Raw genomic sequence first — 14,132 nt, forward strand, 5'->3', positions numbered from 1 at the left:
GAGAGAGTCCGAGAAATCATGGGGGTTACACATACTATTGTTGACGACATCAGGACGAAACAACTCAGCTGGTACGGACACGTAAGGAGAATGCCGGAGAATAGAATACCAAGACAAATCCTCGAATGGCAACCAAGAGGAAGGCGCAGACCAGGAAGACCTAGAAGAAGTTGGAGAGAAGGAGTTGATAGAGAAATCAGGCACAGAGAACTCGAGGACGATCTATGGAATGACAGAGCGAGATGGAGATTGGAAATCGGAAGACGTCGAAGAACGTTGTAAACCGATATTATATATATGATATAACAGAAAAAAATAAAACCGGACTTGTGTCCATTTTGCGAGGTTCAACCTCTGTTTCCTACATTACTTATATGGCATTTTCTAAATTATTGTGACTTTTTAAAAAAGAGAAAAAGTCAAAAAACAGTAGTTATAATTTGAAAATTTTTTGTCATATTTTACTTTTAAAACAAAATAATCTTCAAAGTCGAAATGAATATTTAAATGGCAAAAAGGACTCATTAACATAAAATATGTTTTTTGATATTATGGTTAGTTAGTTTGTTTTTTTCTTTTCCTGAAAAGCTATGAAAATTATTTAGTGTCCTTTGGTCATCTCCACAATAATTATTGTATATTTGCTCCAACCTAAGTGGTCACATTGCGCGACTCTCCCCTATGCATATTAACTACAGAACAGGTAAGTAAAGGTGTGGATCGCTCGATGTTGTAAAAGATTTCAGTCCATTGCAGTTCATCAGTGGGCAGCTGTGTAAAGAAACAGTACGGTTGTTCAGTTGTTTCGATTTTGTTTACACAGAAAATGAGGTTAATTTGATTTGTCGAAAACGAACAGTTATTCTTCTGTATCAAAGTTTGTGTCAATCTTCACTTTTCTGTCATGTTTTGCGGCGGTAGTTTTCGATCAAAGAGTGTTGTGGAAAATGATGAATACCGCGTGGTTAAGATCGATAAGAAAACAATCAAAATATTGAGAAGTGCGAGTTTTTGTGGTGCTAATAATGGTTTCGGGCGCAATGTTTATATTTCTCCACCAAGACTTACTTCTGGGGCAAAAACGGTAAGATTAGAAAAATTGTAACCAATAAATACAATAACTATGTACATATAGGTACTTACTCATTCCTTATAATGCGCAATCTACGTTTAGATAAGTTTATAATGTTCTATTAGAGATCTTTTACTGATTGCCACGTCTGGTCTCTACTTATATACGTAACTTCATAAAAGATGCTGCATTTGGCATAAATTCCTAGGACCTTAATATCAACATGTGTCATAAACTGATTGGCAAATTTACAAACATAAAATTGTTCTCAAGGTGTATTATAGAAAGAATCTTACATTTGATTATGCTTTTCGCCATATCTAACGTTTTACGTCTACTTTAGCAATAGTGTAAAGTATACTTAACAGAAATTTGTATAAAATCTACTAGGGCTTAATCTCTAGACAAAGAGTGAAAGACAATCACGTTTTTTAATAACGTATGTGTTCCAACATAAGATTATTAAGATTGGATCAATTATCTGATTTAAAAGATCCATCAGTATCTAGATTTGATTTGATATGTGGATAGACCTGGTTTAAAGAGGTCAAAATACCTATTATTCGTTTAAAAATTTTAATTATCAAAATACACTTAAATTATTTCTAGAAAAATCTCAATTCATATTTAGCAAACTTTAATAATTATGTATATAGAAAAAGAAACAATAAGTTTAATAAAATTAGAATAAATAGCTTTTCAACACCTTACATGATCCTGAAGCATAGCTCTAACCTAACCTAATTAACCTCTAAAATACCTCTAAATAGATAACTTTTAGCAAAGATCAGTTTTTGGATCAGTCATATAATAATAATATGTTCTTCAGGTTGTTTTTTTTATTTTGGTAGAAAGAGCAATATTCACTGTTTTGATTCGTCCAAGAATATACACTCAGAAGTTAGTATCAAGTATGGTTTGTTCAACAGTAAATGGTTGAGTGCAATTAGTGCGGTCGTAAATATTATTAAATTTATCTGACCTGACCCATTGTTAAGACCCACCCGGAGCGATAAGCAATCGAGGTAGACAGAGTTGGTCTTTTGACAATTAACACTGACTAGACGGTACTTCCATAATAAAGCAAAAGAAATTTTACCAGAAAACATATTTAAATTTTACCTGAAACCGGGCCTTTTATACTATTATCGGTTAATCCAAGATGTTTATAGTGGTAACTAATTGAACTCAACCATTTACTGTTAAACATACCATAAGAAAACCTATTGCTAACTTATTATCTTTTTTGCTCAGGTTGAAAATGCACTTTTGTTTGTCATTTCAGCTTCTTCATTTCTATCCAATCTGTTTATGAGCTAGCATTCATATCAAGATTATATTGTTGCTTGCTATCAGCTTCTATATCAAGTGTCTAGTCCCAAACCAGCTTTGACTCAAATTAAAAAACTTCTTGGGCTTTTAAAGCAGCTTGCCCCTCAAAATTTACACTTTTGCTATGTAGATATTTCTAGACACTCTTTTGCGCTGATGTATGACTGCATGATAGTTGAGGTGTCTATACAACATTTTGATGGGGATTTGCTAACCTATATTTAACCAAATCGAAATCAATAATTATTCTTCTGACGTTCTTTGTGTAGTGAGTAGCCTGTATTTGTGCACTCTTCCTACATGGATATCTCTTCTACTTTTCCTGACTTATACTATGGATTGTCTTCCAGATTTTTTTAACCTCTATATATTTCCTCTTCAAAATTTTCTTTTTTTTATCTACTAACTTCTGCTTAGCAACCAAGAAGCTCTAAAAAGCTTTACCTTCTGATTAGTTATGAAATCAAAAGAAACACTTGTTAATCTGCTGAGAGAACTTTTTAATAGATACCTAAACGGAGATAATATACCTGAATGCTGGATAGAAGGATGGATTACACCGATCCATAAAAAGGGGATAAGACAGACTGCAAAAACTACCGCTTCATCTCAGATACCAGCACTCTCAGTAGATTGTACGGAAAGCTTATAAAAACTTAAATCGAAAATTAATATGAACCACTTGAGCTGGAGCAGCAAGCAGGAGTTCGAGGTGGACGATGTTGCATCGACCACATCTATACTTTAAGGCAACTAATGCCAAAATGGCCTGGTTGCACCAACAAATCTTAAGCTCCAGCTTAGCCCAGCTCAGCTTATAAATAGAGCCGCTGTAAGTTTAACTTACATTGCACCATAATTTTCGATTCTTATTGATCCAATCTACGTGGCAATCCATTGTGGCAAGCTGAAAGTTGATCTAAGACTCAATGGTGTAACACGTATGTTTCGTAAGCTGAGCTTCCCATACGTAGTCATCCCATATAATCAGGAAGATTTATAATGAAAGGGTTTACGTACTTATATACGTGGATGATATTTTAATAGCAGCAAAGGATACACAGGTAATTGATACATTTGAAGAGAATCTAAAATGTAATTTTGAAATAACGAGTTCGGGATTATTACAAAATTATCTAGGTATGAAGATTGAAAGGTGCGATCAAGGGATATATAGTTTAAATCAAGCCAGTTATATTGACAAATTGCTGAACAAGTTTATGATGAAAGATGCAAAAGAGTCGAATATACCGCTGGATGTTGGATACTATAAGCTTAGCAGAGGAAAGCCGATGAAAAACAGTGAAATATAACAATAATTGATTGGTGGTTTATTAAATATTGCGGTAAATACTAGACCGGATATATTGGCAAGCGTCACCATACAAGTTAACAGAATAAAAATCCAAAAGAAGTTGATTGGAACGAAGCAAAGACAGTATAAAAATATTTAAAGAAGAATAATATTTTAGGACAAGGAACAGATAGTGCATTATACAGCTATGCAGACGCTGACTGGGCAGAAGACAAGGGGAACAGAAAATCAAATAGCGGGTAAATATTTTTATTACGGGGTTCGCCTATAAATTGGGGATGTAGAAAACAGAATTGCGTGTCTCTATCATCAACTGAAGCAGAGTACATAGCATTGGCTGAAGGATGTCAGGAAGCAATTTGGTTAAAACAGGTTATAAAGGAATTTGTGGGTTTAGAGCCGGAATTAGTTATAAACGAAGACAATCAAAGCTGTCTAAAACTTTTAGCAAATCACAAATTCAGTAATCGGATAAAACATATCGATACAAAGTACCATTTCGTAAAGGAATTGCATGAAAAGGCGTTGTTAACTTTAAGTATTGTCCTACCGAAGATATGATAGCTGATATGTTGACTAAGCCGCTGAATAGGGTCAAGTTAGAGTACTTAAGTAGTAAAGGGGGTCTGTTTGACTAATTCAAAAATAATTTTAGTTGCGAGGGGATCTTGGAATTCAACTTTTTCAACTCAACTCAATTCAACTCAAGGGAATTATTGGAGTCTTTCTTCGTGGGCGGGCTATTCTCCGAACTATTAGGTCGTATACACTCTTACGTAAAGATTGCATAAAAGTATCATGTTACAAGGGATGTGAATGCGAGAAATGTGTTTTAGTTCGGTTTGAGTTTGGTATTTTAGTCTGTAAGAATATTTTGTAGAACACACATCTTAATTTCTTTCTTTGTATATTATTGTTATAATACGGTTCGGTTAAAATAAATAGTTTTTACTTTTATTTGTACCTTTTATTATCTTCTATTTCTAATGTTTTTTCTCTCTAACGTTCTGTTGCACTTCATTATTCCACTATCAAGTTTCTTTGTACCTACGAGGCCCTTGACCAGATGTTTTTCCTAGTACTTCCTGCCCCACTCGTACAACTTTGCTGTTGGCTTACCCCTAGTTATGTTATTTATCGTATCTTTTCCCTCAAGTAGTTCTAGCATTCTACTCCTAAACACTCTTTCTAATTCCTTATCCTTTAACTTCCAGTTCTTTACTTTCTGGTGTCCTACTTGCATGCCTTTTCGCCTCACCTTTGTTTTCATATCCACTATCACCGGTCAGTGTTGACTAGCTACACACTCGCCTTTTTCATCACTTTACAGTTGGTAACCTCTTTTAGCTGACTCCTACACAGCACAAACTCTATTTGACTTTCCCTTCCCCCGCTGCTCTAGATAATGTATCCCGCTGATATGGTGTTACATCTAACGTAATTAGAACACAGACCAAAACAACTCTTGAAGTAAAAGATTTAAAGCTTTCTTCTTCTACAGCACTACAGCCCAAATTGAACCTTGGCCTCCTTTATTTTTTGCCTCCAACCTTGCTTGTCTGTGGCTGCTCTTCTCCATACACGGACTCCTAAAAGAGCTTGTGCGTCGCTGTTTACTGTGTCTTCCCAGCGCTTTCTTGGCTTTCCAGCCGGTCTCTTTCCCTACATTCTAGCATTCAGTGCTCTTTTTGGTAGCCTATCCTTTCCCATTCTTATCACATATCTGGCCCATTGCAATCTTTGTATTCTAATGACGTCTGACAGATTCTAGTATTCTCCTCAGTACTTTCCTTTCGAATGTGTCGATTTTTTTTTGGGATGTTTCTTTCAGGACCCAGGATTCACTGCCATAGCATGCTATTGGTCGAATTAAGGTTTTATAGATTCTCATCTTTGTCTTTCGGTGGACCCTTTTAGACCGAAATATATAGGAGAGGGCAAAATAAGCTCTGTTTGCCTGCGTTATTCTCTTCCGTATTTCTCCATCTTCTGATCCGTCGGCATATATTTCTCCTCCCAGATATGTAAACTTTCCAATAGTGTCAATGTCTTCTTCATAAAAGATTTAAAGCTACATAGGACAAACCATTGACGAGTGAGTTACTATTATAGATCAGATATTTTCGGATGATGAAATTATTGCTTTAAGTATCAAGTATCGCATTAGAGGACAAAGGAGAAAGAGATGTATGCATGCATTAGAACTAAAAGAAGGATGGATGACATGGAAAGGGACGAGTGGTGTGTTGTACCTATAAATTAAGGCCCTTTGGGTAGTTAACAAAACGGAAGAACAACGAATGTAGGTTGCAAAACAGTTTCATGGATGAATAGATCGATAATAAAAAATAAAATTAAAAATTAATTTATTAGGAGAAGTCTAGGTGTGACACCGATTGATAAGAATAATAGCTGAGTTTAAAGTTATTTCTAAAGAATAGGAAAGAAAGATAAAAAAATATTAGGTTGAAGCTGATAAATTTCTTACAAATTCACATAGTTCTCATCTCCACATTCCATTTGCGAAGTATATGTATTATTAATGTTACTAGTAATTTATTTACTTCTTTTAGTTAAATAATGACCCGTCGAAGACAATAATACAGCTGCCGTTCAGGCTCTCCATAAATGTAAATAGATCGCCTGTTTATGATACTAAAACATCCTGTTCATTTACGTAACACGGTACTTAGTTGACGTATATGCAGGTAATTCAAATTACACTTTTTATGAACCAGGTTAAAAACCGATCGAGGCAATACATGCAAATGTAATGCTCCAGTTTAGTGAAGAAATGGCTAAATATACGTGAGTTGTTCGACGTTAGTCTCACTGATCAACATCATTATTTAATAGTATAGTACTTTTTCTTCTTCTTTTCTTGGTGCCAATTCGTTACGAATATTAGTGATCATTCTGGTCTTAATTATTTTTTTGACTGATGTTTAAATATATTAGTTCTTGTTGTAGATAACCATTTCTTCAGGCTTTTTAACCATGATATTCTTCTTCTCCCAATTCCTCGCTTTCCCCAATTTCGCAATTTTAGTAATGTATATTTAGTACCGTTTATCTTTGTGTCCAAGATACTTTAACTTTTTCCTTTTAATCGTGTACATCGATTATTTTTATTTCCACCTTCCTCGTAGTGCCGTGTTGTTGACTATCTTATCTATTCGCCTGTATAGCTATATCTGGAAGGCTTCAAGTTTCTTCTCTATCGCTTCACTAAGTGTCCAGGTTTCAATTCCATAGTATAGTGTAATAAATAGGGTCATAGATATTATTGAAGATTTTGCACAGTACTCTTAAAGATTGATCATCAAAAAGTGTACGAAATTCAGACTGTACTCCGTCTGGTCCTGGAGCTTTCTTTTCTTTTAGCGATATTATGGCTGCTGTTCTTATTTCTGTCACCCGTATAGTTGGTCCGGTTTCCGTAGATATTGGGGACAATTCGTTTTTTTTGCTCTGGTGATAAAATATGGTAAAAGATAAAAACGGTAAAAATGGTAAAAGATAGTGAAAACGTTATCCAACTAACTAACTTGAGAATACCAGCAACCTCTTGAAACTTGTACTTTGTGGTTTTTCTTAATAATTTGCAGCATTTTTTCGACGTCGCGTCGCCGTTGTCGGGAATAACTGCCTCATTTATGATGATGGTACCTCGTTTGAATTCAGCAAACCAAAGTGTAATGGTTGTAATAGATTCAGCAGGGTCCCGGTAACACTTTTTGAGCCTTTGCTCAGTTTGAACGCTATATATGTTTGCTAATAACAATAATAAATCAACACACGGAATTGCTTTGAATCCATTGTTTATAAAAATCAGAAGAGGAACTCCACGTCAAGCACTGTAACTCGGTAAATAATAATCCGAATGATTTTAATAGTATGCTTTTGAAGTTAAATTTAAAAATAACATAATCAACGCAGCAACAGAATCAATTGTAGAGAGGACAGTAACGAATATCAACGTATCAAAAAAGAAAACCCCATGGTTTAGAGAGGTAGTGAATAAAATATGAAGAAAAGAAGAAAGGCTTTTTACAATACAGGACACAACAAACACAAAAGGCATACAACCACTTCAATCGAATCCGAAACGAAACAAATAGGTACTTTAGTCAGGCCGAGTTTCTCAAAACAGATGGAACACGACTTCTACGGAACACAAAAAAGTATGAAGAATGATCAGAGGACAAAAAAAGGAGATGAACGAATTAATAAAACCGAACACATTTAGAAGGAAATATGGGCAGACTACTTCTGATCTATATTTGCTAAATAGCCAAGTTCAAGGAACACAAAATTTTACGAAACCTCCAAAAAAATAAAGGAAGGATGAAAATTTGGGATAGGTAGTTGAAATTGTCTATTATTGTATAAAAAAAAGTTTACAATTCTACATCCCCTCCATTTTACAAAAATTGGAAAATAAGGGGTGAAAAAATTTTTCTCGGGGGTGAAAAAAAAATACGTTCAAAATAAGTCCGGAATTGGATATAGTAGAGAGTTATCAAGTAACCCTAGGAGAATACGGTAACGCTATTTTACTGTATACTTTACATGTTATTTATAACGTTACCGTATTCTCATAGAGTTACTTGATAACTCTCGAATGACTAATTCTAAGCAAATTTTGTTCTATAGAGTTTTTTTACAAAGTCAATACTTTTCGAGCTAGTGAATATGTTCATTTTTAACAAAAAAAACATGTTTTTGGACGGTTTTTCGGAGATAACTCAAAAAGTAAGTACTTTAGTGAAAAAAATATTGTATAAATATGTAGTAAAATTATAGCCTATAAAAAATTGAAAAAAAAATGGGTGTATGCGTGAGGTCTGCAGACACAGTAGAAGCAGAGTTGCAGCTAATGAAAAGTAGGTTCTTCTTCGTCAAATTCCAAATCGGATATTTTAATGTGAAATAACCAAAAAACTGAGCAATTTTCTGGGAAAATTCATTACAACTTTTTTAAAGTGTTTAAAAAAAGGTTTATTTTTGTTTTTTAAAAAAACTTCTAATATTAAAAGTAAGTGATTTACTCAAAATATTGTTGGTCCCTTTTATTTTTTTGGTAAAAAAATGGCGAAAATCACCCCCTAATTAGCTTCTCAAATAAAATTAATCGTTACCGCTTCACAAGTTACTTTATTTATGTATTATTTATATTATCTATAAGTTTCATTGGTTTAAAGTGCTCAGTTTTGAAAAAAATGGGGTTTAAAATAAAACATTTTCTTTTACTTTGAAAAAAATCGGAATTGTTTATGGAATTAACTTAAAAATTATTAGTAATACCAAAAATCTCAAAAAGTAATAAAATGTACCTTTTGCTTTTCTGAATATTTTTGATTTTTTGTTTTCTTGTTAGACAAAAATTGGTTATGCTAGGGCTGTTCCAAATTTGGCTAAACTCGTGATTAGTTACTCGCTCAACCCATTTTAACAACATCTTTTTCAAAAAGAAGCACTTTGAACCGATGAAACTTACAGGTCATATAAATAATACATAGGCAAAGTAACTTGTGAAGTGGTAATGATAAATTTTATTTGTGATGCTAATTAGGGGGTGATTTTCGTGATTTTTTTACCAAAAAATAAAAGGGACCAACAATATTTTGAGCCTAACTCACTTACTTTTAACGTTACAATTTTTTTTTTAAAAACAAAAATTAATCTTTTTTTAAACACTTTAAAAAAGTTAAAATGAATTTTCTCCGAAAAGTGCTTCGTATTTGGGTTATTTCACATTGAAATATTCGATTTGGAATTTGACGAAGAAGAACCTACTTTTCATTAGCTGTAACTCTGCTTCTACTGGGTCTACAGACCTCATGTATACATAATTTTTTTCAATTTTTTATGAGCTTTATTTTTGCTAAGAATATTTTTTTCGCTAAAATACTTAATTTTTGAGTTATCTCCGAAAAACCGTTCAAAAACATGTTTTATTTTGTTAAACATGAACATATTCACTCGCAAATAACTCGAAAAGTATTGACTATAGAGTGAAAAAACTCTATAGAACAAAAGTTGATTAGAATAAGTCATTTTATCAAATTCCGGTCTTATTTTGAATGTATTTTTTTACCTTCAAGAGGGGGGCATTCCCCTCCATTTTTGTAAAATGGAGGGGATGTAGGTAAACTTTTTCTTATATAATAATAGACAATAATTTCAACTAACTATTCCCAAATTTTCATCCTTCCTTTATTTTTTTTTTGGTCAGATTGTTCTTTGATCGGGCTAAAAGGGGCCGATAATAAATTACCAACACCTGAAGTTACGACAAACGGAGAAATAAACATCGAGGAAGGAGAAGTAAAGGAAGCATTAAGAACACTAAAAAAAGAAAATCTGCAGGAGAGGACAGAATATCGAACGAACTCCTAAAGTATGGAGGACAAGATCTGACTAAACAACTTTTAAAACTAATAAAAAAAATAATACAACAAAACAGAATACCACAAGAATGGCGATCAAGCATCATAATACCTCTCTTCAAAAAAGGAGACAAATTGGACACGGAGAATTACAGAGGAATTAACTTAATTAACTTTAAACACAACATTAAAATTAACAACCAAAGTGATCTTTGGTTTCTGAAAAACAAACTGAATGAAATTATAGCATTAGCAGAAGAACAAGGTTTTAGGTCGGGAAGATTATGCACCGACTCTATATTTATAACGACAACTTACTGGAGGTACATTGAAAAAAACAGTCATGTTTAAACAAAAAGAAGAAGAAGCTTTGGAATTTAAATATTTTATTTTTATGCGATTGGGCCATAATGGCTTGTAATAAAAATTGCATTTTAAATTTATATGATGGCGAAATGCTTTTCGATGAAGATAACTTCCATCGTAAAGTGTGTTTTGAAACAATACCTCGTTTGCGAGTTTGAGTTTCGTTTAATTTCAAGGTATTTGCTGCTGCAAAATATATTTGGGGACATGGATTAATCACCTTACAATAAAGATATTGCTAATTTGTAATATTGCTGGATTACTCATGTCCACTCTAGAAGGGACTAGATTAAAAACTAAATTGTTTTTGTTGAAAAAGGTTGTGTTTTCTCTGTTAGGTTACGTTGTTATCATACAGTTCTAGTATTCTCAAACTCTGTAAAATATAATATATTATAAGATATGTATTATCAAATATGTATTTCTAAGTTAAAATTTACCATAATACAGGGGTGGCCAAATTGTGGCTCGCGAGCCACATGTGGCTCTTTAAAGGATTATTTGTGGCTCTCAATAAATGTACCCAAATTAATTTTAATTTTTGTGTATATATATTTTTAATTTTTTTAAATATCTTAAATTACTGACAACAAATTAATATAAAAGACTAACTGTAACATCAGGACTTAGACAAGAAGACCCCTTATCAATGAATGTTGCTATTCAATTTGGCCTTAAAATATGTAATAAGTAAAATATCATCTGAGCTGACAGGCGGATTTGCGAATCGAGGATCAAAACTATTGTTGTCTTGTTGGCCTTTGCTGATGATCTAGATCTAGGTGCAGTCGCTCAATCTACAAGAGACATGACAGAGGTGTTTTTACAACTCAAGAAAGAAGCAGTTAGTCTGGGCCTTAGAATAAATGAAGAGAAAACTAAATACATGTTAGTAACCCAAAATCCAAGACCAAGAGTTAGGTAGAGCATAACTATTAATGATCACAACTTCGAAGTAGAAAAAGAGTTTAAATATCTAGGGGCGGTAATCACACATGACAACCACATATAGAGGTCAACCACATATAGAGGTCAACCACATAGAGGTCTTGGCAAGGATAGCTGCGTGGAACAGGGCATTGTACTCCCTATCATCATTATTAAGATATAAGCTGCTGAAATAATAATCTAAATTAAGATTGTGAATGTCAATTATTCGCCCACTTTATAATATGGAAGTGAAAAATGGACTCTATATCAGCAAGAAATAAATATACTGCTAGTTTGTGAAAGAAAAGTTCTCAGAACGATAATTGGCCTTCAAAGAGATGAATTGACAGGAGAGTGGAAGAGGTGCTGCACAGCTGAATTGGTGACTGTGTATAGTACTGAAAACATCACTAGACATATGAAAGCTAACCGGATAAGATGTGCAGGTCATGTGGTAAAATCAGAGTAAGGCAGAATGTTATTAATACAAAGAGTGTTTTTTTTATAAACCAGACTGTAGAAGATCAGTAGGTCGCCCCAGACAAAAATGGAAGGATGATGAAGAATCGAAGTATCCTGAAATAGTGAAGGCTGCTTATAGAATTATTTTCATATTTGAAACAACGATGTGAACACTTTTATTTCACTTTAAAATTTGTAAAATCCAAACACTGAGAGAAAAATTGAATACCTTTTTTATATATGTATATACATATTTACAAAAAACCTTTTTACCACATAGTACACAAAGTGTACCTTTTTTACACTTTTTAAATAATTTTTTAATTGCGGCTCGCGAAAAATTTTAAATTTTGAAAAATGGCTCGGACTATCAAGGAGCTTGGCCACCCCTGCCATAATACATAATACCCTGTATACATTTTGTCATTCTTTCCAACCATATTTCGTACATCGGCACCCATTCTCATCGCTTGCGACAGTCTTCTTGTGCTTTCTGCATCGTAAGTTTAGACACTGCCATTTATTATTGATAGCCTGCATTCGTAATCTTTCATTTTTGTATGCAGAAACCGGCAGTTCAAAGAAGAAAGAGAACGTGTACCGTTAATTCGCTAGATACAATCGATGTCTTGCTAGGCTAGAGAGGTTGTTGAATACTGGCGGGATGGACGGAACAATGATAGGCCCATTGGACGGAACATGACATTTACAAGACCCAGTTTTATTTATTTATTTGCCTACGGCCCGCCGGCAAGGGGGGTCAGGGAGGGTCCTGACCCCCCTTGCCGGCGAAAATTACAGCTTAAGATAAAACAAGGTTATTGATTTGGTCAAGATCGAAGGAGATTACAGTTTTTATTTACCGATTAATCTTTTTTTGTATTATAAGATTATGATTTGCCATAATGTCATCTGATTTATGGCCACTGGGAACTAACATAAACCATTTTCTCCATGTTCAACGCCCTCGATCCTCAGTGAATCCGCTGAAGAAAACCGTGGTGCAGTAGGGGATGGCCCGTTTCGGCGCCGGCGATTCGGCGCCAGCGATTCGGCGTCGGCGTTTCGGCGCCTGCCGGTTCGGCGCCCGCCGATTCGGCGCCCGCCGATTCGGCGCCGGCTGATTCGGCGACAGATACTTTGGCAAAGTGAGAGAGAAAAAAAATAGTTGTTAATGTATGATAGTCTGAAATTTTCTTTAACAAAAAATGTAGAGTCAGGAGAACAATTTTCGACATTTTAATTTTAGAAGATGTAAAATAATACCCGAAAGTTAGGTTTGGACCGAAGGGTTAGGTCTTCCTCCTTTGAAAATTGTACTGTATAATATATAATATATATAATATATTAATTTTTTAATTAATTATGTGCAATTAAATAGCTTACATTTACAAAAGTTGGAAAAAATAACATTTAATATATTTTTTTAGTGTGGTATAGATATAAATCAAGAGCCTCTTAAATTTCTAAAAAAGTAACGTAGGTATAATCTGGCGCCAAAACAGCCGACGCCGAATCCGCCGGCGCCGAACCGGCCGGCGCCGAACCGGCCGAAGCCGAATCGGCGGCGCCGAACCGGCCGCGCCGAACCGGCGGCGCCGAATAGTACTAGACCCGGTGCAGTAAATGTTCCTGTACATAATAATAATAATAATAAAGGTATTTTAGGAAATTTTAAGAAAGCACAAAAAACTATTTTACACTGTAATATACAATGTTTGCGTACCTCCTTCTTAGATCTGGAGGTCCTCCTCAATGAAGTATCAGCAGATTGCTTATGTATAAATGAACACTGGCTAGTATCTGAGGAACTATTTTCAATTAAAATTAAGAACTACAGAATGATTTCTGGCTTTGCAAGGACTGTGGGCTCTCATGGGGGTGTAAGTATATATATTAAAGAAACCTTTGATTCTGTTTCATTAAATCTTGAAAGTTTGTCTCTTGAAAAACATTGTGAAATAACAGGTGTACATTTGGTAAAATTTGATATTCAACTTGTCACTGTGTATCGTACCCCAGATGGTGATTTAAATCAATTCTTCAATACAATGTCAAAAGTTTTCAAAAAGTTAAATACAAATAAACCTCTTATTATAACAGGGGATTTCAATGTGCACTTCAATGAAAGGGATATTGCAGCCCTGGATCTGTGCAATTTCTTTAGATCCTATAACCTCAAAAAATCAATAAAATTTAACACCCGTTATAATAGATGTCTTGATAACATATTTACAAATATTAATAGTACCATGTTGCAATC

General features: G+C 34.1%; 1 protein-coding gene across 1 annotated transcript in view; it reads left to right on the forward strand.

Moving 5' to 3' along the window:
• Positions 1-766: 766 nt before the first annotated feature.
• The window catches only part of LOC114335880 (ras-associated and pleckstrin homology domains-containing protein 1-like), a 398,332-nt gene continuing 384,966 nt past the window's right edge, over positions 767-14,132 (forward strand). Inside the window, exon 1 of the mRNA XM_028286171.2 lies at positions 767-1,084. Coding sequence (XP_028141972.1) covers positions 905-1,084 — 180 coding nt within the window. The 5' untranslated portion in view covers positions 767-904. The remainder of the gene's footprint in view (positions 1,085-14,132) is intronic.

This window comes from Diabrotica virgifera, chromosome 1, assembly GCF_917563875.1.
Source record: "Diabrotica virgifera virgifera chromosome 1, PGI_DIABVI_V3a".
In the NCBI taxonomy this organism is placed as follows: Eukaryota; Metazoa; Arthropoda; class Insecta; order Coleoptera; family Chrysomelidae; genus Diabrotica; species Diabrotica virgifera.